Here is a 26616-nt window from a genome sequence, read left to right as displayed (position 1 = left end):
AATGAAATTTGATATTGTTGATTTATTACAGAAAGATTCAGGAAGTAGAGGATATGAGGCCTTATTTTATTTCTTAAAACAGTGTAAGTTGTTTAATAGGATATAGTAATATTTATTTATTTATTTATTTTTTTTTTTTTTTTTTTTTTTTTTTTTTTTTTTTTTTGTCATGTGGTCCACACTCCTTACCAGTTGGTGGCGGTAATGCATACCTAAAGTTTCTTGCCAACCGCCATTAAAATTCAAATAGAAGAAGAAGATCTTAGCAACCAGCATGGCGACAGTAAAGCTTCGCTGAGTGTTTGTTGAAGCTAGTTAGTTAGTACCTCATTTTGCCCCGTAAACATGTTCGCATTTGAACAACCCGAGGCTTCTGGATGTACCCGACCCCGGCCGCCATTCCTTTTGAATATATCTGAAGAAAATGGGATATCTTAACATTTCAATGGAGTCGAGGACAGGTGTGAAATAATTAGCATTGGCTAGCTCTCCATAGCATTTTAGGCTCCTCAAGTAATTCTTCTTAAGACTTTAGAAAAAACAAACTGAAATACTTTTATTTGTACTGCCATGGACATATTATTTACCAAAAGAGGACGAGTACGTCTTATTTCTGATGCAGTGTTTCAATTAACTTCAAAACTATATGTTGAATTACTTACTGATATTGAAATGCAGTTTTAAGTACATTCCTTAACTTACGTTTTGATATTATTTGCATATAATTAATTAATTTTTTACATAATCTGCTCATAAATACTCATAAAGATAATACAATAATTATAATTATCTATAATGAAGCTGTCCAGTTTAACATCTGTGTATGTTTAAGGGAGTGTATCATCTGGACTAGACTGCAGCTCTGGAGTGAGAAGGCAGAAAATAAGAAACATCTGTAAGTAAACCCGCTGAGGAGCAGCAATTATCTATAGATTAGTTTTATAATTTATCTTTCTGGAATCTGATTTTAATTATTTTTATAGGTCTGAATAAGGAATTAATAGTATGTCCATTCCTTTTTTTCCTTGTCATGTTCTTCACATTTGAATCCTGGCTACCTAGAAATATGAGACTGAAATTAATTTTCAACTTTACAAATTGATTCAAACAAATTGGAAAGTCTGAAAATGTAACCCATAGAAGAATGCCATTTTTACATGATAAATGTGTAGGAACCATTTATATTTATTACAGTCTTTTCCTGTTTTTTTTCTTTAGCTTTCTGTCCTCAGTCCTCCAGCAAAGCGGCTCAGTCCATCATTAAAGATCACATGTTGTCCCATTACAAAAAGATTTACTCAGCTGAAGGTGAGCTACATTTCAGATATATGTCCAATAAAAAAACAAAGTAGGTGAAGTAGCAGACTGCTAATGCACTTGATTACTTGATCATGACCATGTATAACCACCTCTACATGGCAGCATGATTTAAAAACCATGGGACCTCTGGAAATGTTTAGAGATGTTTTCTCATAATACATCACACCAAAGTTGACAAAAAACAAACAAAAAAAAAAACATAACACAGCACATCAGGAAAAGCATAGTGGTGAAGTTATGATGATTTGACCTGAGTTTACTGCCACTGTACCTGATTATCTTGTACTCCGTCTACCTTGGCCTTAACTGTGAATGTGAGGCCATTGGTGTAACAACTGTTTCTTGGTACTAACTGGGTCATGAAACAAGATACTGATCCCCCAACAGTAGCAAACTACAAGAGTATGGTTTCAAAAGAAGACAATCAAGTCCTGACCACAGCATAGAAATACAGGGGTGAAGAAGCACTTTTTAAAGAGCTGTGCAAACGTCAATGATCTGAGTTGGTCAGAGCTCTTTCACATGATGTGAGAGATTGATGAAGACAAATAGGAAAAAAAACTACATTTACTGTTGGCTAAGACCTTTTTACTTTCATCTTTCCTTGTCTTTTCATAAAACCATTTAGGATTCTGTCTCATCTTTTGAAGTTAAATTTTACTCTTGTAGAACTTGATAAAGAACTACCTTCTTTTTACTACTTATCATTACACAAACAGATCTTAGCATCTTTAATAATAAGCTAATTAGGTTTCACTGTAATAATTATGGTTTTGTCTTTCTTTTGCAGCTACTATTGATACCTCTGCACCCAAAAGCTTGATGCAAAGTGTGAAGTGTAAGTACCCAAGTTTTAAACTGTTTCAATTAAAAAAAAAAAAAAACCCGGATCACAAGTTATATTATTTTTTATTATTATTATTTAGTAAACAAAATTGACCCATGAAAGAATCAATATGATCCTTTAGCAGTTTAGCTTCTTTGGGTTTTGAGGTTATTCAAACTGGGCCAAAATAATCTGTAAAACTATAATCAAAAATGTGACATTAATTTTGGGGATAAAAACATAAAAGCATAGAGGGCTGCCAGAGGGCTCCTACAAAACTAATTTGATATCTACAAGTTGACTTAAAGCTAAGCCAGGACATTTTTAGGACCATGTCCTTCTTGATTGATTCATACATACACAAAGTTTTCTTCTCCTGTCTTTGGATTGATTAAAGTTATTACAAGCAATAACTAAAACATGATTACAACTTTGTTTTACATTTATAATGGTCCATTGATGATTGTGAGAGGTCCATAGTAGTTTGTGTTGAGGTTTTTTAATGCTCATCACACTTGTTTACAGACAATGATCAGAAGAGAAAGCAACAGCAGAGGAAAGATGAGCGTCCTTCTTCAGCTTTCTCTTCTTCACATAGGAATAGCAGAACTTCCTGCTTCTCGGCGCATGTATGAGATTACATTTTACTCTGTTCATTTGGTCGTTGGTGCTTTGCAATACAATATTGTATGACTTTAAACTTGCTTCCTTCCTCAACTCTTGATAAAATGCATCTTTCGTTTATCTGAGCAGTATGATGAGAACCCCTACCGCTTCTCCAGGAGCTCCGTCGTCGCCTCCACCCCGAGATTAAACAGCTCCTTCAATGCTAAGGACGTTGTTTACCCATCCTGTTCAGTCAATTCCCATTACGCCCGCCCGTCATCAGAGAGAAGATACCGAAGCCCTGACGCATCTTTTCAAAGAAAGCAGTCCACGTGTTCGCTGGTAGCTTCAAGAGATCAGGGTTGCTACAAGACCTTCCAGGACCCTTTGAAGAAGACGTACAGTGGAGACTTGCTCGAAAAACATTCCCAGCACTTTACTCAAGAGAAACCATTCATTCCCAAGACCCTGAAGTCAGATAAGAGTTCATACCTGTCAAGATATCGCTACTACAGAGGACCGCAGATTAAATCGTCTCAGAATGACAGCAGCTCAGAACTGTTAGGTGGAGAGACAGTTGGTAAAAGGTACTTTAAATGAAGAAAATAATGTCTTAAGTAACCTAATAGTGACAAATACAGTGCTTTGCAAAATTATTACAACTTTTTCAAATTTTGCAACATTAGGACCACAAACTTTAATGTGTTTTTGTAGGTTTTATTGCAATAGACTAACCCAACATTGTGCATAATTATAAAGTGGGAGAAAAATTATACAGTGTTAAAAAAAACGCAATAAAAAAATCTGGCAAGTGTGACATGCATGCTGTACCTCTTCACCCCTAAATTCAATCCTGTGCGTCCAATTACCTTAGGAAGTCATCTAATTGTTACTAGTCTGTCTGTGTGTAACTTAATAAACATAGCTGGTTTCTGAAGGTCTTTAAGGTTTCTAGGAAAACCTTTGTCAATAAACAACATCATAAGGACAAAGGAGATGTAAAATTAGATCTAAATCCATCTCACAATCTGACATCGTTTGAAAACTGATGTTCAGAAAAACTCTCCAAACAATCAGGCAGTGGCTGTGATCTTATATAAAAAATAAGGGGTAAAACATATTGTGAACTTCTCAATAATGCCTCTCATTGTGTTGACACACACACACACACACGCACGCCCGCACGCACGCACGCACACACACACACACATCAAATATATTAAAGTTTGTGGTTGAAGTTGTATAAAATATGAAAAAGGCTAATTGGGTATTTATACAGTTTTTCTATAAATGTAATTTCTTATTTTACCATCTGTATAACTGTTTTCTCTTTTTATGCAGCTCAGACCACAAGGAATACACTGAAAAACCTGATGGGCCGTCCCAGGTAAGTTTAAATGTCTGATCTTGAAGAGAAATTTGTCCTTGAGGGTCAGTTCCCCACAAAGTGTAGGTGGCTCTCTGATCCTACACTCCTGCATTAAATGGATGACATAGCCGTTAGCATGAGATCAGGTTCTTCAGAATCCTGCTTACGACCTGATTCATTTGATTCCGGTCCAATGGACCAGAGATGCATGTAAAAGTTGCAGGATGTCTTTGTCTATTTGTGTCTAAGAGCTATGAAATCTTTTTAAAAATCCTTTTTCTTATGAGACGTACATAAAGTATATTTTATGATTTCTCGAAAATGAATTCATGAACCAATGCTAATGCTAATGATTCTGTTCTTAATGGGTTTTTTTTTTTTTTTTTTCCTTTATCACTCTCTTGTGAGTGGGCCATGCAAAATGTGTGCTGGCTGTGTTTCTCAACAACGGCTTGTGGTGAAATATCAGAGAAAAACAAAGCAGAAACCGTTAGAATACATACTTTCCACAATAGCGATGAGTTATAGTGACACAAAGTTTTACTTGTTTTCATTTCCTGTTCTGCCTTGTTTTACAGGAGTATTCCACAGAGCACGAATGGTCTGAAGATGAGGTCACTGGCTCATACTTATCACCATTACGACACGAGAATAAAACGAAAAGCAGGGACAATTCTTTCTTTGACTCCTCATCCAGGTGAAACAATGCAGTAGGTTAGACATGTAGCTTTTGTTTTAGATGTTATCTAGATAAGTTGAAAAAAAGTTCAAGTATGCTTGTGTCCTACCTGTGTAGGTTCTCTCCAGAAGTTGGGAAGTCCCCTGTTAGAAGCCTTATTTTGGCGGAGTAAGTTCCCCTTGGCATCCAAACAGACGAGATTCAGACAAGGAAAAATATTTGCACACAATTTACAAGTGTGTCCAAATAATAATGCTTTAACAGACTACAAATTGTAAAGAAAATCAACACCTTTAATTAAAATGTTTCTGTTTGTTTGGCAACAGAGAAGAAGAATTGCTGTACCTTGAATTCATTTCTTCTGTGACTGAGGATATCCTGTCCAGGAGCCACATCTCTGACAGGTTTCTTTTTAATTTTCTTTGCTGCAAACATATATTTCCTTGAAAACATATTTGTTACTCTTGACGACCTTTATTAGATTTTGTCCCATTACAGTCACTAAATATTTCATTGGGGTTGTATATGATGGACACAAAGCACAAAATAAACACAAAAAGGAGAAGAATTGTGAAGTGGAAGGAAATGGACGTATGGTTTTCAAAATTTGTTCTAATAGAGATTAGAAGAGCATGGCATGCATTTATGTTCAGCACCATTGAGTTAATACTGTGATGAACCATCTATTACTCCAATTAGAGCTGCAGGTCTGTTGGGGACTTAACTAGATGGAATAAAGAACGTCTGTAAACACAATTTTCAAAACCTGTTAAAGATTTTAACTTTAGGTATAAACTTTGACTGAACTGTATTAATACATGGGAATTATTTGATCTGAGCTGCTCCTATTTTAACTCTGAATCTATGTTTAGGGCCAAGTCCTGTTTTAATGTGGTCATGTTGCTTTTAGGGTGATGACATAGAGACGTAGTGTTTTACATGTTGGGCAAAAAGTTCCGTTTTGGTTCCATCTGACTGGAGCATCTTCTTCCCTACATGGCTTGTGACAAGCTGCAAACGGTCTATTAAAATAATGACTCTCATTGCTGCTCATCCATAAATGTCAGATTTGGGAAATGCATTAATAATAACTGTCCTGTCAATGGATTCTTCTACCCAAGCCTTGGATCTCTGGATCTCCTCCATAGTTACTGTGACCCTCTTGGCTACTTCTCTGTTTAATGTTCGCCCAGCCTGGCCTGTCATTAGAGATGGCAATGTTTTTGTGGATTGCAGCTGTGCCATAATCTTTCCATTTCCTGTTGATGAATTGAAAAGTTCTCTGTGAGACGCCAAAGGTTTGGGAAATCTTCTTAAAACCTAAACTTCCTTTAAACCACTCCACATAATTATCACAGAACTTTTTGATGTTTGTCTTGGTTTTCTTGATGCCCTGCCTCTACCAGAAGGGCCGGATTTGTATTGAGATTATGTAATTCTCTTTGTTATGGGAAGTTGAATTTTCCTAAATCTGTCTCTCTCTCTCTCTCTCTCTAAGTGTTAAATGTTGCCCATTTAGCCATTGGAAAGATACTCCTTTTGTGTTTCAAAGCTTTCAAAGTGTCATGACTCTGAGAGAAATATGTTGTTTTTAGTTTTTATCGCTAACAGTGATTAGCACCAAAGCAAAGCCCTCTTTTTTAAACTTACACTCAACTAAAGCGTCCTGACTTCCAAGAAAACCTGAACATGGCAACATGGTTGAACTGGACTTCATTTTGAGATATAATACAGTTAAAAGGACTGAAAACAAATGCACAGTATTTTATTTGAAAAAGAAAAAGTTTTGAAAACCATGTATGAATATGGGATGGATTTTTCATCCATCCCATCTACCATGGGAGATGGGATGGATGGTAGATGGGTGGATATAGAAGTGATTGCTGATTGTTAAATTGAAGATCTATCACTTTGATAGAATATATAGAGTTTCATACATCTATGTTTTTGAAAGGATGCTCGATCGGGTGATGAATCGACATATTGAAATGAATCTGCATCGGCTTGATGAGGTAACTGTATAGCTTAAATAATATACCAAAACTGTTAAATAAGTATTGTTTACTGCTTAAGAAGATCCTACTATGCTTATTTTTTCAGGGTAAAATGCGCCATCTTCTGGAAGTGTTGCGTAATGAATTTGAGGAACCCTCCGACATATCCACCTCAACTAAAGACCCTCTGAAACACGGGAAAGCTTTACTTGATTCTGTATTTTCAAATTTTGAATTTGGGCCTAAGCCAGTAGAGACTAAAGAAGACGATGACGTCATACCTTATGCCTTACAAATTAATCATCCTGATTTGTCAGATTATGACGATCTTTCATGGGTTTCTCCACGCCCATACTTTCCTGTAAGAACTGCTTCTTCAACCAAAACAAAGGCAGAGGACGAGAAGAAAGACAATGATGAAGAAGGTGCTGGCTTAACGTTGTGTAGTGGTGATCTTATAGACAGTAGTCAAGACAGTCAAGGGGACTTTCTTCAGACAGATATTACTGAAACGAATGTCCAGAATGAAAACTATGAGCACATCACTATGAGCAGTGATGGGAATCAAAGTGATGAGCCGTCTAAGGAGGCAGAGGATCTGGGAAACATTTTGTCAGAGTCGTTACATATGTCTAGCAGAAGAGACTCTAAAAACGTAGCAGCTACTGAAGAGACAAACACAAACCAACATGAATATGTCAGTGATGATGACTTCTGAGCTGTGGTGTACTCAGGGATTGAATGTCGTTTTTATATGCGGTTCTCAGATGATGATGTTTCAGACTGAACTAACAAAGTGGGTATTCTTGAAGATTTGTGAAAGTCATTTAGCACTGGTTATGTCTTTCAAGGCACATTAAGAAGGTGTTTCAGTTGTGTTTTAATCGTTTTAATGAATTGTTTTCTGTTAAAGTTCAATGAAAATATTCCTGTTGTTTTGAGAAATCTTTAAACCGGGGTTGTACTTGACCATAACTGTAGTTAAGATATTATCAGTGTTATTTTTAAAACAGTAATATGCAGATTCCCGAAGCCTAGATGTGTGAAATAGTTTCACATAAAAAAAAACTTATGTGAAAACTTAAAAATGGTATCTGCCAGAAAAAGCCCCGTTAGTTTATTTGCATTTCCCACTCATACGTATGCCCTGTGCAGCTGTAGCATAGGCACTTGTTTTAACTATGTATTAATAAAATGCAACAGGCTATACGTTTGTTAAGTTTGCCTTTTTGTGCTTTTGATATGTAGCTTTTATGAGCTCCACCAGAAAGTGTCTTCTGTTTGCATTGCAATAAATTGTTTCTTCTTGAGTTTTTTAAGTTTTCATCTGCGTCGTAAAACGCTCTTATAACCCGCTGAGTTAATGATCGCGTCTTGGGAAATTTAGCAAACAAATACAACTTTGGACAGCATCGTGTGTGATTAAAGTCACTGGGTGAACTGCGAGTCGATGCAAAAGGTAAACAAACATGTCCGCGGACAGCAGTTCGTGACAGCTGTCCCATTTCTGGCATTTTCACCGCTCAGCATTCCATCTGTCTGATGTCATATCACTGAAAAGCCCCGTGTATTCCTCCGCCGCTATGGGACTACAACGAATTTGAATAAGTGTTCAAATAAAATACGAACACTCACATAGCCGGTATGTATTCAGAGTAGACTTTTCGTGTTTTTCACTTTAGTTCGAAATGTAGGTGGGCACTAAAACGTATGTACTAAATATGCAGCAGCGCGGAGGAAGACAGAGTCCACTTGTTGCTCTTCCAATCCCAGGAAGCGAAATACGCTTGGAACTTCAGCGAACTATTGGGCCAAGAGAGGCATGGAGTTGCTGCGTTAGTTCAGGTCTACGGACTAACTATAGTCTAGTAAAAGTCTCACTCAAAATCAAAAAAGTATCCGAAGAGTTGTTCTCGACAGGCTTCGATGACGAAATCTTTAAGGAGCTGATATAATTTGGACTTTTAAATTGCATCTCTTGGCTAACGGTAACGTTAACACCTTTTTTTCCTTCCCAAAATATTTACCGGCGACGTCAACCTCCCGAGGGTGTAGTCTATTTGCTGGAGCAGAAGTTAGCTGGCTAGCTAGCAGGAGTTAGTTGGTAAATTGAATGACTTGAAAATATAGCAATAAAAAATAGTAATTAGTTATAGAAGACGTCACATTATTTATCCAGCTAATGTGAATACAGTTGTTAGGATTATTTAATAGAATGTGAGATTGAAACTGCGTGGAGTTAATGAAAAGGCACTGTTTTTGTTTTAGTTTGTTTCTCGAATCACAGGTTCTAGTTGTAGGTCAAGGCTATTTCCCGGGAGGGGATTATCCAAGCACAAGCCTGAAAAATGATGAATGCAGGTTAGGCGGTGGAATTAAAATATTTGTGCAACTATATGTTTTTTTTTCTTCCAAATGAGCATTAAAACAGCTAAAAATTGAATGAATGAGGGATTAAAAAAATCATGTCAACAAGGTTTGTAAAGTAGAAAATGCAGCTCTGAAGATTACGTAAAACTGTGTTTGTCTGGATTATGACACCAGAAGAAATGACTTCTCCCACAAGTATACATTTTAAAACGAATCACTCTTCCGCACCTCTTACCCCTGGTTTTTAGGAGTCTGCAGCTGCAGCTCCGGGACCGTATCTGGCTTGTTAGGCCCTCCTAAATGGTTCGTAATAACTTTGGAAAAAATGATTTACAACTGGGCAGTTTAAAAATATATAAACGTAAAGACAAAGTTCGTTTATCAGTTTTCTGTGTTTTCATGAAAGATCTACATAATTTTGTACTTCAGAATGACATTAGTATTAAAATATTTTCTTTTTTTTACCATGTTTAAAAAGCAAATTGTACTTTCCTTCCCTTCAGTTTCCACAAATATGAGATGTTCAGTTTAAGAAAAAATGGTTTATTCTCAATCTTAAACATTGGCTGTGTGTATATTTCTTTAATTTAACGGTGAAACATTTATATTTACACAAAACTTTATTTTTTATGAAGGGTCATGCATGTTTTACATATATATATATAGATATAGATATTTTAGGGACACTGGGAAAACACAGATGTAAATATTTTCAGGTAACATTTTATTTTACTTTATTTTTTCTTGACCATTGATGACTGTAATTTCTATTTTAAAGTGTTCTGATATGTTTTATAGTACTGTTAATTTTTAGAAATGAACATGAAAATGTAGCAAAAATAAAAGATTTCTCAATTTCACTAGCACATATAAGTTTAATGCTTACCAATATTTTAGTTTGATGTTATTTCCATTTTTGCTCAAACAAAAATAAATGAATACTGTAAGATTTTTTTTTTATTAAAATATATTTTCACAAAATCAAGAAAACCTCTCAAATGTCTCCTTTAATTTGTTCCAATGCATTACATAAAAATAATAATAATTTAGCAGGTATACAAAATGTCTGATCATTTTAGAGTTAGGAAAACATGCTACTGCTATGACAGTGATTGAAAATAAGTCTAATTTTCTTCCTTACTCTTTTCCATTATATTTCTATCCCTCATATTTTTTGTGTACTGGGAATACATTTCCAAACAATTAAGTGCAATAAACTTTTTTTTGTCATTAAAGTACATTTGACAGTGCATTTTTTTTGTTTTTCAACATGCAAAAAAATAGTATGCTCACATTTGCTGCAGGATTTATTGCTGTTGACATGATACAAACAGATCTATTTAGTCACATAGTTTAACTAGAGAACTGATGCTGTGTTAGCTTCTCTAAGGAGTGCATCAGTTTTTAGTATTTTAACCACTGCCTGAAATAAGTGCCCAGGGATAGCGAGAGTTGGGGCTCCTTAAGGGTGGTATATTAGAGTTGCTTTGTGACAAGCAACAAGAAGTATTTTTTTGTTATGCCGTGTTTTGTTGTCCCTCTATACTCTTGTACTCAGCGCATGTTTTGTCTTTCTCCTCTCGCATATCAGAGCTGACATTAAACGATGATCCCCATGACTTGAGATTTCTCGCTGTGTTGGAGCGAACACCAGAAGCGAGTACTTCCTCTGGACGACAAGACATCGCCACCTGTGAAACGAGTAAATCATGCCCTTGCCATTTGGCTTTAAGCTCAAAAGGACTCGAAGGTATACTGTTTCAAGCAAGAGCTGTCTTGTCACTCGGATTCAGCTTCTGAATGGCGAGTTTGTTGAGTTTACGCTGTCTGTGGAGAGCACTGGGCAGGAATGTTTGGAGGCAGTAGCCCAGAGACTTGAGTTAAGAGAGGTATGTATGGGTTTTCATTCAATACAAATACTGATTGTTCCTTTTTAGGACTTGCTATCTCAGCAGTAAATTATTTTAGTTAGGCTGTCCTCCGGTCAGATTCCTTCTTGAAACTCTTGAATCGAACAGAAGAGACAGACAAGCAGTTTCTTTCCAAATCAATGTAACATTGGAATATGTTATTTAAGTAGTGTACACACAATCATAGAGCGCAACTTTAATGGGCATGAATCGTATTTTTAAAATTATTTTATAAAAGAAAATGAAACCATTCCAAACATCTAACAGTGGTCATAAAAGCAGCACTGAGTCCGAATTTTAAAGGTTTCAAATTTCCAGTAGAAACTAAAAGTAAAGTTGTTTCTGTTGCAAGAGACCTGATATCTTAATGTTGCACTGCAAGCCAAATTGAAAGCAAATGCTTTAATGTTATTTAGTGAGTAAGAAGAAACAACAAATATTTGCAGGAGGACAATATTTATATGTTCCCTAAATATCAAATTTTTTTTTTAAAGTCTCAGGGATGTTATAATTGGGCTGAAGTTCTCTGTTAAAAGCCGTGATATCCTCCAACATCCAGCACTGAATTTATTTAGAGGCTGTCATTGACATTTTGCCAGTAACTTCCAGATTGCCCGATGCTGCTATCCTCCACCACTCTGTGGCTAATGTGCATTTGTTCCTGTTTGTGTGTGTGTGTGTGTGTGTGTGTGTGTGTGTGTGTGCTGTAGATCACATATTTCAGTCTGTGGTACTTCAATAAGCAGAACCAGCAGAGATGGATCGACTTGGAGAAAGCCTTAAAGAAACAGTTGGACAAATATGGGCAGGAGCCCACAGTTTACTTTGGAGTTTTGTTTTACATACCCAGTGTTACCCAACTGCAACAGGAGATCACAAGGTGAAGTTCAGAAAAACCACCACACCTCCCATGCTGTAAACATTTCAGAAACAACGATTCAAGAGCTCTGGTTTGAGTTCTTGAAAGTCTGTCAGGAGAGATTAATGTCTCACTTTGATTGCACTAAAGCCTACCGTGTTTGCTCTGCTCTTACTTCCATGTCACTGTCCCACAGATACCAGTATTACCTACAGTTGAAGAAGGATGTTCTGGAAGGCAGGATCACATGCTCACTGGACCAGGCTATTCGTTTAGCCAGTTTAGCAGTACAAGGTAAAAATCTGTGTGCAGCTTTAGGCTTTTGCCAGAAACGCAAGATTTTCTGTTTCTGTGTGTTTGTGGCCCTGACTCCGTTTACATGGAACACACTAAAATATAATTTTGAGCCTCTTGGTGTATTTCTTCATTCATATTAAACAAAACACCAAATTAGTCATAAATTACATTAAATTACTCACATCTCTAGATGCTGCTCAAACATTTTTACAGCCAGTTTTGGTTGGCCGACTTGTTTTGATTTAATAAAAATGCTGCATGTTTTCCAGCAATGGAGCTAAATAGATAAGTGCAGCATTTTTTGCACCCAGAACTCCTATTTAACAGTTGGCTTTGTAAGCAGCTGGTAAAAAGTGCCTTTTACGTAGAACAAAGTCCTTTTTTTGATTCTTGCGATACGCTGTTTATTAATGTCACTACCTGGTTTGTCAAGTTCTTCCACTTGATTTTAGATTTCTTCACTGTGTAATTTGATATGTTATCTCGGAAACTGTTATTTTGCTTCAGTCAGTTGTAGCTTTTGATCAGTACTCGTATCTGAAAAACTGAACATATCTGTGATTGTTTTTAGAAAACAACCTGCAGCTGCTAATATGTTTTTCAGACAGTGGTGCCAAACAAAATGGACCACTCCAATTCTAAAATTAGACCGTCATGCACTGCTGTATTACACTCTACTGAAGTTCCCCATGGGTTTTCTTGCTAAAAATGCAAACTGCTGTGAGGAAATGAGTCCTGAGAGTTTTGTTTTGGAGTTTATGTGTTGAGCTGCTCTCACTGTTTTTATTTATTTTTTGATGCCGACAGCTGACTTTGGAGACTTCAATCGATACGACTCCCAGGAATTTCTTCAGAAGTTTGCACTATTCCCTATTGTAAGCATTTAGTTTCTTTATTTTCTCCAGTAGCAAAAGTTACTTTTGCTCTTTTGTTTTTCACTTTACCTATATAAAACCTGTGTTTGCAGGACTGGATTCAGGATGAACGCGTGCTGGAGGAGGCCACTCAGAAAGTGGCAATTCTCTATCAGTCATTCAGGTGAGCATATTTTCCATCCATCGATTCTTCTTTGTGCTTGGATCAAGAAATTAATAGACCTTAGGGTCAGTTGGCCACTTTGCTCTCCTATTTTCTACCTACTCCTTTCCAATTTGTTCTTTCCTTTTCAAATTTCTTAACTATTAACATACTAGTTTATAAACATGCTTTAAAAATTGCAAAAAATGTTTTCTGGTGAAGTGCTTTGATAAATGGGGATATATAATCATACAAATACTCTGATTCTTCTTATGATTTATGTTCTCATCAAACTACAGATTTAAAAAGTTAGTGTGGATCAGTAAATTACTGCACTGTTTAACAGTGAATTATTTTTCCATGCAGCCCTAAGACCCTCCTCCTGCCTCTGAATGGTTGTTTCTGACTGACATGCGTTTCACACATTTGCTGAAGCACGTAAGCTCGGCGATGATGTTAAGAAAACTATAGTAGCCTTCAAAATAAAAGCAGCATCATTGTATTTGCCACACTTATGGTATTTACATTTTCACTCCGGTCAAAGGTTGTCAACAGGCTGGATTCGGACCGCAGGCCATAAAATGCCCAGGGTCGCTGTAGATGGTGGTTGCTCTTTTTCAGACTTGAGCCTTAACTAATGTGAACAAAGCATGGGCTGAATGCCATGAGGAGTAAGGTTCAAATAAAGTACAAAACAAACTTATTGAAGAAGTGGAAAGAGGAGACAAAGCCAGCATTGAATCAATGTTTTTTTTAATTTTTTTTATTCACTCCAGTTTCCAGAGATTAGCTTTCTCTCTACCCACCTCATGACTCTGTAGCCATCAATGTGTACATCTAAAACAAAAAAGTTCACTCTAGTCACTGTGCTGTGACTTACTTCAACAGTCGTATCCTTGTTTGCTTTGTGTCTTAAGAGCGTTTTCATTTTATCATCATCCATTTTTCTTCTGCGCAGAGGTTTTTCAGCTCCTGAGGCAGAAATGCTGTACATGCAGGAGGTTGAAAAGTTGGAAGGATATGGGCAGGAGAGCTATCAAGCCAAGGTGGGTCTGCAGCATCCACCCTACAGCTCTGCGCTCTCCAAAACCATTCAGGACCAAGCTATTTGATTGGTGCACTGTAGAATAAAACAAGCCTTTATCAGTTTATTTTGTTTCTGTTTTTGATCAGGACAACACAGGCGTGGACGTCACTCTGGGTTCCTGTCTTGATGGTATCTTTGTAAAGTATAAGAATGGACGTTCACCTTTATTATATCGGTAAGTTTGGAAGAAATTCATGTCATTCCTGTCAGCTGATTGAACAAAGGCTGCTATACTTTCTCCTTGCTTGCTACAAATTCAACCAAATTTGGAAATGTTTACATATGTGAAAAGCACAGATAGCTGAGCTGTGGCACAAAGACTAGAGGAACGCCACCTACCGTTCTTATTAAAGAGAAAATGTTTTAAAACCAGATTTGGCAAACGATTGACAAGTCTGTAAAGCAACTGAATGCTAGCTTGTTACTTGAGCCAAATCCTGACTGTGTGCTATTGGTACTCTAAATTACTGAATGGCAAAAAGGTGCAAGTAGACTGCTATATGTTTCAAAGTTAAAATGTCTATAAATAAATGTAATGGATCTCATTATGACTATAATAATCAATGTTATGGTATTTTCTCAGTAGCAGGAATGTTTGTTGTTACACCTTTTGTGGATTTAAAGCACTAAAACCACGTTTGTGTGTAAACACTGGGCCATGCCTAATTACAATTATCATGTAAGCAGTGATTAATTAATCCTGCTGGTATAGAGGGAGCTGATGGTGAAATCATTCCTCTAGGATACTGAAATACACTGTCTCACAGCCTACATAGCAAATGACAAGTATTCTAAGAATATGCATCTGCAGGACAGAGTTATTTTTAGGTATTTAGTGCTCCCACAATTTAGAAAATAGTCGACCATTGCGTCTGCCTTACAGCAGTAACATTCTTTGTTGTTTTTACGGCCTGTCCAGGTGGCATGAAATTACCAACATGAATCACAATAGGTCCTTCTTTGGCCTGGAGCTCAGCAACAGAGAGGAGAGTGTTCAGTTCCAGACCGTAAGTCCATCCCTTCTCAACCAAAACATTGTTCTGTTTAACTTTATTTGGCTAAACTGGAATTTTTCATTTGTCATGGATTTCACCACTGGCTTAGCTGAATGCCTCTTTGTGAGTGTAACGTATATTTAGGTTGTGTTTTTGGCTTACCAATGTGGAAAGACAGAAATAGTCTTTCAAAAGTATTCACAAAAACTTGTTCATATTTTTGTCACATTACAACCACAAACCTCTTATGTATTTTATTTGAATTTTATACCAAAGAACAACACAGAATCATGCATGACTGTGATGTGGAAGAAAAATAATATACATTTCAAAAAGTGTGAAACTCTTGACACCAACCTCACAAAAATCAAATCCATTCTGCTGCCAGAAGTCACCTAATGAGTTAATAGTCTGTTTTTTTATTTTTATTTATTTTTTATTTTATTTTATCTCAGCTTCTCTGAGATAAAATTTGTTAGAGATAGAGATAGAAGTATATTAGAGAACATCAGTAAAGATGAAGATCAAGAAACGCATAAGACAAGTTGGGGATTTTACAGAGAGGGTGAAAAATAAGTAAAAGCTAGAGAGTGTATGTATTTTTCCACTGCACTGTTCTAACCAAACTAAGTTAAGTTCACCTCTGTACCTTTTTTGCCTTGCAGTTTCAAATATGTGTTTTCTTTCTTTATTTGTAGGACGACATGGAAACGTCTAAATACGTCTGCCGCATGTGTCTGGCCAGACTCAAGTTTTATAAGATCAACAAGAGCAACTTGTAAGCATTTTGCAGCATGTCTAGCCTAGTTCCTGTCTCCGTACCGTCTCCTTCTCCTCTTCAGTCTTACCTCATGTCTTTCCAATTCTCCTCTCTCTCTTCAGAGAGGAGAGTCCCCCCCTGCCCTCTGAGAGCTCCCAGAAGTCCCTTCTCACTCTATCCTTTCCTCGTTTTCCAATACTCTCTCGCACATTTCTGCCTTCAGATAAGGGGTGAGCAACACTGCCACCCTCTGTCTGTGTGTTTCCACAAGTATTAAAGTAAAGTATTGATGCTTGTCTGTGAATAAGAATGTAGGCGAGCCAGTAATTGCGGCCACATGTTCTATTTTATTCAAATTCTACAAGCATTTGGGCAAGAATCATAAAATTCTAGTTCCATGATAAGATGACACCTAAGCACAAAATCCATCTTTGAAATCTCCTCGCTTTGAAACGGCTAGTAGAGGTTTATAGCCTAATGAAGGCAATTAAGAAGAGAATGCTTGGCCACATAAAAGCGTTTATAGATCAAGAACAGTGCACAGAGCTTCATGAAGCCATAAATTTTACTTTTCTGCAGTAAAGCATTTTTGTCACATGCTTTCTGTGACTCATAAGTGCATAAAGCAAGGTCCATAAATCCATATTAAAGCCTATTTGTTAACATTTCTGTGTCTGAAGCGTCTCAATACTGCAGATGTATATAGATTTTTTTTTTCTTGTATCAAACCACAATTTTAAACTTAGTCAAGACACTACAAATGAGTTCTGACCCAACACCTATGATAATTATAGACTAGAGACTAGGAAGCTTCCTGAAATTGATTTTCTGGGTAATTAAACATATTTATACAACGGAAATATTTAAACTAGTGCCATTTTGTTTTAATAAGCTTTTGTTTTTTTGTTTTTCTTCCTTTTTTTCTTTTTTGTTTCTTCAGCCAAACTCCACCTACAGCAGTCAATTTAGTCAGACGGAGATCTTCAACGAGAATTTCTCTGGTAATGTCTACATTGTCCTACTACACACCTGCACAGTGGAATCAGTTTTATTTTATGTTTATGTTAAACACTCTGGAATTTTCCCTGCAAAATTTGTTAAGTTTGACAAAAGCAAAACTTTCTTTTTTTTTTGCATAAGGTCTTGCTTCTGTGTTGCCTTAATATTTACAAATGTGATCATTTGTAAAAAAAAAAAAATAGTACTAGTGGTTTAATGTGGTAACTCAATAAATGCACAGTCTGTGAAAATCAGATTAATTGCATTATTTACTTCATATTTCCTGCTCTCCGGCTCATCATGAAATAATCTCAACTTTCACTCAGGCTCATAAAGTAGTCCCTAACATTCTGTTGGTTAATCTGAGTTGCAGTTTATCTGCAGACCAGATGTCTTTTGCTCTTGAGCCCTGCCCACTGATTTTAATGTATGCAAGAAAGATTAAATGAATTGCAACACAGAAATAAAAATAAAAACCTCCCGACTATAATTACAGTAAATAAATGTGTATGCTTGACATGAATATGCAGTTTTTGTTTTTACTTACGTGTGCACTTCATGAATTGCAGAAACCTTTACACCAGTTATTTATTTGATGGTTTCCACTTTGATGTAAATGAATCTGAATAGAAATAAATATTTAAAGACTTTTGACTCTAGTAATTATGAGAGTTGATTAAAATCTCTGTTTTGTTTCTTTACAGCCAAAGTCTCAGGCCTACTTGATGCCTCAGATGCACTACAATGGCCATTTTACTGAGCCCTACACTTCATCACAAGGTACGCACCGACTAGAAATAGGGTTGCATTCCCATGTCAGGCAATGGGATCGAAATCCGCTTTTTTTTCTCACCAATGTGCCTAATTTCAATCTTTCCACTCCTTTTTTTTTTTCATTTCCTTTGTGCTATGATCTTGTGACGATACTGCCGGCTCTCCCCGCTGAGTAAACGTCGGATGTTCCCTCTCTCTCGTAGATAACCTGTATATGAATCCCCAGAATGGTTTTTACTACCACTCCCAGACCAGCCTGGACTGCTCTCCTCTTGAGTACAGCAGCGGAGGGCGTCTGCGCAACGGCAGCGTCTACAGCGCCCACAGCACCAGCTCACTGAACAATCCCCAGCACTACCTTCAGCCCTCGCCCATGTCCTCCAACCCCTCCATTACGAGTGACATCACCAGGCCAGACTTCGTTCCCTCCCATCGCCACAGCGCGCTCATCCCACCCTCCTATCGCGCCACTCCTGATTACGAGACGGTGATGCGGCAGAAGAACCGAGGCATGGCGGGGGGCATGGTTCTGTCTCAGGAGCATCGGCAGAGCCACTCCATGAGGAATTTGAACATCGGGAACTCGTACGCCTACAGCAGACCGGACCCTTTGGTTTACAGCCAACCAGAAATAAGAGTAGAGTACGGCGGAACGTCCCAGCATCACCAGTACCCCTTTCATCTGGGCTCCAGTTTCCACAGCCCCTCTCCATACCCCTACCCTCCAGAGCGGAGGCCCGTTGTTGGAGCTGTCAGCGTCCCAGAGCTCACAAACGTCCAGCTGCAGCAGGCGCAGGAATATCCGGCCCCCAACATCATGAGAACGCAGGTCTACCGACCGCCGCCACCTTGCCCGTACGCTCACCCGCGTCCTGCCAACAGCACGCCTGACCTGTCTCGTCACCTCTACGTCAGCAGCAGCAACCCAGACCTGATAATCACCAGACGAGTCCATCACTCTGTCCAGACCTTCCAGGAGGACAGCCTGCCTGTCGCACACTCCCTACAGGAAGTATCGGAGCCTCTGTTCAGTGCTCCGCCGCATCGACAGCCGTACCACGCTCACAAGCGAAACTCCATCGAGATCGCCGGTTTGGCTCACAGCCTGGAGGCAGTGAGGGTCAAAGAGAGAACTATGTCCTCCTCAGCAGCGGAAGCAGCGACCCCACCTCCTGTGGTGCATTCTGGGTCCCAGGTTAACGTGTTTTTAGAACATGCTAAGACGACGGAGAGGGCAGACGCACAGTACGGACACAAAAAGTCTCTGTCCGATGCGACAATGCTAGTTCATAGTAGCGGGGAGGATGAGGAGTTGGAGGACGATGGTGGGCGTCACACTCCTCTTTCACAGGAAGCGGTGGTTATTCCAGAGCAGCCGTCACCGCAGCAGCAGCAGCAGCATCGCAGCCTGACGTCTCTGTCCTCTGTGGCGACTCAGCAACAAATCCCAAAGGAGCCGCCTCCCGCATATCCCATAGGATCTGCCCTAGACCCCTCCAAAACCAGCCCCCTGGTCTATAAAGTTCACCCTCGGATCCACAAAGGAGAGCCGCTTTACATGCTGTCAGATTTGAGACAACCTGAAATTATGCCCTCAGTGTCTGAGAGCGACGTGAGCGAGCAAGACAATCACAAGCCCAAGAGAGACCTCAGTAAGGGACCCGTGTTCGCTCTTCCTGCTGGAGGAGAATCGTTGCAGGGTTTACCTCCTCCGGTGAGTTTCTTCGCTATAATCTGTTTATTTGTCTTGTAGCAGATTTATTGTTACCAGGGTTTTTACAGAGTCTGGGAAAGTCTCAAGAGATGAAATCTGAATAAGAAGACTCCGTCCAACCAACCATTAATTTTAATCCTAACTACTGTCAAAAATATCTGATAGAAATTCATAATAAAGGTTGTTTTTTTTTTGTTTTGTTTTTTTTATAAAAATTGGCTTAAAAAAAGGTCAAAACGCTTGAAATTTAAATCTTGTATAGGCCTGTCACAATGGCAAATTCTGCTGGATATGATATATGATCCCAGTAGTTTTTCAAACAACCGATAATATTTTCATTTTTGGACTATTTTCAACGAATATAATGATAATGGCATAATAATGCAAGCTTGCCCTCTTAAAGACTGATAAACTTTAATGCTGTAAAGAGCACTGGAACCTAATTCAAGATATTTTTTATATCAGAAATAAATCGCAACAATAAGAATAAAGGAGGAAATGAAAAACACACAAAACCAAAACCTTGAATAAAATGAATTATTACCTCTTTGTAAATGAAATTGCGCTTCAAAAAAATATTAAATATCCGACTGGAAATAATTGAGCTCATTTTGCAATTAATCTTGAAAAGTCTTGAGTTTTGACATTGAAGGATCTGTCTGAACCCTGTTGCAGGCCTTTTATCAGTCATTTTCTGCATACCAACATACAAGCGTTTGTTAATGAGAAGAGTTGCTCCGTGTAAAAATACGAAAGTGAAGGTGCTGGCAAGACGAGCAGAAGAAACCAGACAGTCAACAGAAATCGGCGTTGGACGTAGAGAAGCAGCTGGCAGACACATCTAGGATAAAGTAACAAAGCTGGAATGTTAAAAATGAAACATAGGGCGTTATCCCTGATTGTGTTTGAAATGTTGTTGTTCTGGGCAGTCAGCTGCTCTGGTCAGCAGTGACCATAGACGCGATTTGTCTGTGTTTTTGGAACACTTCTAAAAATCCTAGTTTAGATTTAGATTTTTTTTTTTTTTTCAATGAGGTTTTTGAAAATCACACAAACGGACCTTGAGAGAAAAGGAAGATGGTTGGAAGTTTGCTACGCCTGCAGATGATGACCGCAATAGTTTCAGGTTGACAAGTCAGCAAAAGGAATGCTCCTCTGCTTCCTCGTTGAACTGGAAAGGTGACATTTTAGCTAAAGAAAACAGTGAGCAAGCATGCGCCGTCCCTCCCCTCACCTGTCTGGAGTGCCTTTTTTTATCCGAAGCTTTTACGCATTTCCCCTGATCTTTTCCTCTTTGTCTCCGCTCGGTCGCACCAGGGGATGAAGAAAGGATCCAGGTTAGAGGTGAGGAAGATGGGCCCTCTGAAGGTGGCCCGTCACAACGGCCTGTCGGTGTCCAGGAAGGTGGTGCAGAACGAGGTCAAAGACGAGCCGGAGCAGCCGTCTAATGACGAGAAAGTAAGACGCTTCGGTTTTCAGTGCCTTGCTCCTCGAGCGTTAACACGTCTAATGTTTCATTTTCACGTTTAAAACTAGAGAGAGAAATGTTTCTTTAAGGGTAAACAGCTGATCAACAGGAGTTGCAGGTCTTGTTGGTGTTCATAAACTTCAGGTGTGGATTTTTTATTAAGAGGGAAACATAGTGGAAATTGTTTCAGGTCTAAGTTTAAAATAAACTGTGTGAATTTATGCCTCATTCAGTCGCTGATTAAGTTGTCTAAATAGTGGCGTTTCTGTCTGAAAGTGTAAAAACATAAACAGTTTTGAAGGTCATTGTTATTTGACTTGAACACCACAGCTGTTGTGCTTTTTTCTCAGCACATCAACAATGTTTACACTTTTAGAAAGTTTATTTTTTTAAAAAAGGGTAAGAATTTAATCAGGGTTGTTCTAACAGCTAACATTAAACTCATGCTATGATGACAACAATTACCATAGTTAGAGTGTAGTGTATTTTGTGACCCTTCTCAGAGGTATTTTTAAAGTCTTTCTGCATTTTAACATCTGATTTTTATCTGTTTAAAATTCAAAGAATTTCCCCATAAAAAATAATCTAAGCTGTTTTAGATCTGACCAAAGATGAGGAAGATTATGCACAGCTCACTGCACTGGATAATTTATTCTCTTCATGGAATCAGCCTGGGATCCTAAACCTGGAAAACATTCACTGTAATCCACATAGGTGCTTTTGAATATCTTTATTGTCACAGCATTCAATTTTAGTTATCTAAACAGAGTCATTGCACAAAATCATAATTTATTTCTGTTGATTTTGATGATTATTTACACTGTTGAATAAAGTGTTACCTTGGTGAAAAGCCTCTCACAGCTCAGACAGTGTCAGGGTTCCGTCTCTATTGCAGCCGGTCAGCTTAAGGCTCTGCTGGGGCGTTAAGGAAGCTCTAATTACGTTATTATCGACCTTCAACTCGTCTGCACTGTCGGGTCTGGTCTCTCTCATCTTTCTTCTGACAATACTAAACCAGCTGCTGGTGCATGTGGCAGCGTGGCCAGGTGCCGAGTCCTCCTTGAAAAATAATAAATCAGGATCTCCATAAAGCTGCTCAGCAGCTGGAAGCATGAAGAATGTTCCTGATGGACAGCTGCGTTTGGTTTTAGACTTGATAAAAACCCAGACATTACTGATATCCCTGGTTAAATTGTTGCTTAGAAGAAAAAAATGTGACCATAACTCGTGTTTTGGATAGAGATCCTCCAGCTGCAGCCCACCTGAAACTGAACCCTGTTTCTTACACCGGCGTTGGTGTGCAGTCTTCTTAAAGATGCGATTATTATTAGTGCTAGGCAAGATTTTTTTCCTTTAACTCAACTTTCCATTAACATTCTCAAACATAATTGGATTGGTGTGTGTGTGTGTGTGTTTCAGTGCAAGTTGCTGGAGCAGCATGTGGAAATGGGGGAGCTGCTGAAGGAGTTTGAGAGCGTCCCAAAGCGCGTCCCAGGAGAGGATTGCAACACGGCCCTGCTTGCAGAGAACAGAGACAAAAACCGCTTCGCAGACGTCCTGCCTTACGACAGCAGCAGAGTGGAGCTGGTTCCCACTAAAGAGAACAACACGGGCTACATCAACGCATCGCACGTTAAGGTAAGAGGCGCACGGAGATGTTTAATAGTGGCTCACAAACCTTTTGGCTTCCAATGCAAACCACTGGCAAGGAGATGCAACCAACAAACCAGTTTAGCAAGGAATCAAACAGCCTCTACATTTAAACATCTGGAGCTGCTGCTTTTCCACAGGTGGAACATTATTGTCACAGATATGACATAAACGATTTGATTAATTTCTTGATATCGGCTCAAGGCCCAAATGCTTTCCTCGGCCACTTTTGGTTTTACATTTAGTCTCGCTTTCCGGAATTTTAGCAAGTGCACTGCTGCTATTCAAAATGCGTATTTAAGCTTCGTCAGTCATGCGTGTCGGATTATTTGTGGCATTCAAATCTGCCACACCGACATTTTCCCACTTCCTGCTTCCTCCCTTTGTCTCCTTTAGGTAACAATAGGTGGACAGACGTGGAGCTACATCGCTGCACAGGGTCCTCTGTCTCACACGTGTGCAGACTTTTGGCAGATGGTGTGGGAGGAGGACGTCTCCATCATCGCCATGGTGACTGCTGAAGAGGTGCGTTCATTCTTTACAATCAAAGTTAAACATTTGCATTTATTCATTCGTTTGGGTTTATCTAAAATGGTCAGATGCATCGCCCTGCACAGAAAATATGAGTTATTCTCTAATATGCCATTAAATGAGGCAAAACTTTATTACTGTTATGTTCTTTTGGATCTACCAGATTATTTCTATTTGCTAAATGCCAAAATAATCAGATGTATTTAAAAAAAATAAAATAAACAGTTCAAATAAAATCTATGTAATGGATTTTAAAAGGATGTCTAAAGAAATGCCTCTCATATTACTTTAACACTATAAATAATACAAGGCAATTCAACAGCTATTGAATGGGTTGAAGTTGGAAGTAAATTATAGATGAACAGCTCGAAAGCTTCTGCTAAAGGATACAGCTTTTAATTAGGAAAATTAATTTGGTATTTAGAAACGGGCTTTAGGTTGTTGACTTAAGAACCATATCTAGCTACGGATATTCGCTGATGTCATCAGGTGTCAGGACAGAGATCTAGAAGGTCCTTTTTAAACAGAGGTAAAGGATGAGGCCGAATATGTTTCCCTGAGGAACTCCTCCTACTATAGAGCCAGTTTTCCTCATCCCTGCCTTCCTGCAGGAGAGCGGTCGAGAGAAGAGCTGCCGTTATTGGCCTCGTCTTGGCTCCCGGCACAACACGGTGACTTACGGCCGATTCAGGATCACCACGCGCTTCAGGACGGAATCTGGCTGCTACGCCACCACGGGGCTGAAGATCAAAAACGTCCCCAAGGACCAAGAGAGGACCGTTTGGCACCTGCAGTACACGGACTGGCCTGACCACGGCTGTCCAGAGGACTTTAAAGGTTTCCTCAGTGAGTGGAACCAGTCTGCTCTTCATGATCCAACCTGTTATCGACTTAATGAAATGTTTTAAAGTTAATCCATCACCTCTTCTTTCTGTGAATACGTCTCCAGCGTACCTCGAGGAGGTCCAGTCTGTGAGGAGACACACGAACGCCATCAGTGACCCGAAGAACATCAACCCAGTGCTGGTCCACTGCAGCGCTGGAGTGGGTCGCTCCGGAGTCGTCATCCTTTCTGAGCTCATGATAGCTTGTCTGGAGCACAACGAGGTAAACTATCCTCCATGAAAGAGGAGGAAAACCAGAGCTACCATTTGTTCATCTGCGAATGAGCATCATGTAGGAACCGTCACTGTTTCAGGTGCTGACTGTCCCAGAAGTCCTGAGGATGCTGCGTGACCAGAGGATGCTGATGGTTCAGACGTTGTCTCAGTACACGTTCGTCTACAAGGTTCTCATCGAGTACCTCCGCAACTCCAGGCTCATCTGATGGGCGACACGTCCCGGATTACCGCAGAGGGGAGGATTAAGCGTTTATAACAAACTGCACTGAGGCAGCTGCTCATATCTGTCCCAAGCGTGGACGCCATAATTTGGACACCGTTTTTGCCAAGTATTAAATCATTTTCATTCTAAGAAGTGAAATGATGAGAGAGAAGAGACGCCACATGAAGAAACTCGGACTGTGACCTGCCTCTTAACAGTATTATCTTAAAGATATTATTTTTTTACACACGCAGGTTGTTTAACAAAGCCCAGCACTTTGATGGTACCACGAGTACAAAATGAAGTAATGCTAAGCTGCATAAACAAATACTGTTGAAAACTTTTATGTTCATTTAATGAAGGATACTATTGAAATCACGGATAGGTGCTTCTGAATAGACAAGAAAAAAATCTTTGAAAATTTAATTTATGTTAATAATTTGATTCCAAAAGTAAAACTTGGAAACATTATGCAGAGATATTTGATAAATATGGTTTACAGGTAAGTTTGAATATTGCAGAAGACAAATAAAAAGGTGGTGTACAGTGCAAAAACACAAAGTGTTACCAAGTACATTTAGTGCAAATATCTTGGTACGCTTGAAATAATAAAAAAAAACTAACTTGCAAGTAGCTTTTCAGCAAAATAATAGGAGCTTGTTTTAAGTCAATAATTTCTTTAATATTAAAAAAAGTACTGGCTCCATTGGCAGATTATTTCACTTGCAACATAGTTGTACATGGTGAAAAGTTTCTTAGTTCACTTGAAAAGAGACAAGACCAAGAAACTAGACTGAAAATACTTGGTGAGGTTTTGTGTTTTTGCAGTTGGGTTTTTATTAGCTGTAAGCCATAATCATCAAACCCAACCTCACAATATGTGTCAGTGTTAACAAATCTTCATAACGAGTTTAGCTTTTCTTTTTAATTGAATTAACCATGTTGGATTATATTCCATTTTATTCAGATGTACCTTTGTTTTATTGTTGCTTTGTTTCGTCCTTCTGTCTGTTGGAAAACTCAGAAAGTAACTTAGTGAATCTGAGATTGTCTCCTAGAGTCACGATAAAAAAAAAATAATCAGGCTGTTTAAACAAAAGTAGATTTTGATTTTAAACAAAAATAGATTTTGTCTCAACAAAATCTACATTACCTCTGAGGAGCTGTAAAGCCACACACCTGCTGTAAGAGGGACAGTGAGGACTGGACTTTGTGAAACACTGGACGGACGAGAACTGGAACAAAGAGAAAAGTGCTAACTTTTTTTTTAGAGGGAAAGGGGGGAAGTTTTATTTATTTATGGGTTTAAAACAATTGGAGTTTGTATTTAAAGATTTACTGTTTGCTGCAACTAAAAAAATCAATACACCGTCTAAGCTGTTACAAAGTGCCTTAAAAACTGGGAAGGCAGAGCTTTTTTCTTTTTGTATTTTGGAAAGCTAAGAAGGACATGCTTCTGATTTAGTGTAATTTATTGAAGTGATAAAGCATTTTGTGAAGGAGATGCGAATGAAACGTGATTTTTTTTTTTTCCTGTATAAATCAGACAACAGCTGTGAGCTGGTTCGGCTGAACGGAGCGTCTCCGGTTCCGGTGTTCTGCTCTGCGATTATTAAAGAAATCGAGAGTTTAAACTGCACAGAAACGACGTTTACAGACACTCTGGAACAACAACAACAACAAAAAATTAAAGTCTCAATTTATTCAGGTAGCCTGATTGTCGCCAACAAGTTTTTCTAAGACACAACGATGTGATCGGAAGAAAAATGCTTCAGATTGTTCTTTTGAAGAATTAAAACTAAGCGTGCAAGCGTTCAGCCATGTACAGGTACTTTTGTCACTGTAAATTCTGCTCCAATGAGAATTGTAAAAATGTTTATAAACTATATGTATTAAAGCCAACATGCTGTTACCGGTAAAAGTATTGAAATAAGTTGTTTTTGCATCAAGCTGCTGATGTTCAGTCCATTTTATGGAGACTAATAGAGGCTTTTATTCATTTAAATCAGATGTGAGGACTCATATCTACTCTAGGTAGCACTGCTGATAGTTTTCAGTTTTAAATCTA

The 26616-nt window shown here is 38.5% G+C and overlaps 2 protein-coding genes across 3 annotated transcripts; both read left to right on the top strand.

The window, feature by feature from the left end:
* Positions 1-164: 164 nt before the first annotated feature.
* spata7 (spermatogenesis associated 7) lies at positions 165-8689 on the top strand. The gene is made up of 12 exons (XM_014995744.2): positions 165-461; positions 833-895; positions 1219-1308; positions 2111-2158; positions 2672-2775; positions 2900-3339; positions 4094-4139; positions 4700-4818; positions 4918-4968; positions 5127-5204; positions 6755-6812; positions 6901-8689. The coding sequence occupies exons 1-12, from the start codon at positions 425-427 to the stop codon at positions 7510-7512; spliced, it is 1746 nt and encodes a 581-aa protein (XP_014851230.2). The 5' UTR covers positions 165-424; the 3' UTR covers positions 7513-8689.
* Positions 8589-26469, top strand: ptpn21 (protein tyrosine phosphatase non-receptor type 21). 2 transcript variants are annotated; one of them, XM_014995742.2, is made up of 19 exons: positions 8589-8782; positions 10756-11053; positions 11785-11954; positions 12130-12227; positions 13038-13105; positions 13198-13268; positions 14206-14293; positions 14421-14509; positions 15254-15341; positions 16028-16107; positions 17030-17090; positions 17793-17868; positions 18066-19576; positions 20894-21034; positions 22464-22682; positions 23091-23219; positions 23837-24071; positions 24175-24332; positions 24424-26469. In XM_014995742.2, the coding sequence occupies exons 2-19, from the start codon at positions 10874-10876 to the stop codon at positions 24550-24552; spliced, it is 3591 nt and encodes a 1196-aa protein (XP_014851228.1). In that variant the 5' UTR covers positions 8589-8782; positions 10756-10873; the 3' UTR covers positions 24553-26469. The 2 variants fall into 2 exon arrangements, with proteins under 2 accessions (XP_014851228.1, XP_087858457.1); XM_088002331.1 differs by lacking the exon at positions 8589-8782 and adding an exon at positions 16212-16319 and having other exon boundaries at positions 10871-11053.
* The last annotated feature ends 147 nt before the right edge of the window (positions 26470-26616 follow it).

Source organism: Poecilia mexicana, unplaced genomic scaffold (genome assembly GCF_051168715.1).
Source record: "Poecilia mexicana isolate PSO_F unplaced genomic scaffold, ASM5116871v1 scaffold_22, whole genome shotgun sequence".
Lineage (NCBI taxonomy): Eukaryota > Metazoa > Chordata > Actinopteri > Cyprinodontiformes > Poeciliidae > Poecilia > Poecilia mexicana.
This window is presented reverse-complemented; position numbering and strand designations above follow the sequence as displayed.

Excerpts from the sequence above, each read along its gene's own strand:
- spata7 (XM_014995744.2), top strand. The coding sequence starts at position 425 with ATGGGATATCTTAACATTTCAATGGAGTCGAGGACAG. Across the intron at positions 1,309-2,110 it reads AAAGATTTACTCAGCTGAAG|CTACTATTGATACCTCTGCA; the intron begins GTGAGCTACATT and ends TTTCTTTTGCAG. Across the intron at positions 4,819-4,917 it reads TTCTTTGACTCCTCATCCAG|GTTCTCTCCAGAAGTTGGGA; the intron begins GTGAAACAATGC and ends CTACCTGTGTAG.
- ptpn21 (XM_088002331.1), top strand. The coding sequence starts at position 10,874 with ATGCCCTTGCCATTTGGCTTTAAGCTCAAAAGGACTCGAAGGTATACT. Across the intron at positions 17,869-18,065 it reads GCCCTACACTTCATCACAAG|ATAACCTGTATATGAATCCC; the intron begins GTACGCACCGAC and ends TCTCTCTCGTAG. Across the intron at positions 23,220-23,836 it reads CCATGGTGACTGCTGAAGAG|GAGAGCGGTCGAGAGAAGAG; the intron begins GTGCGTTCATTC and ends GCCTTCCTGCAG.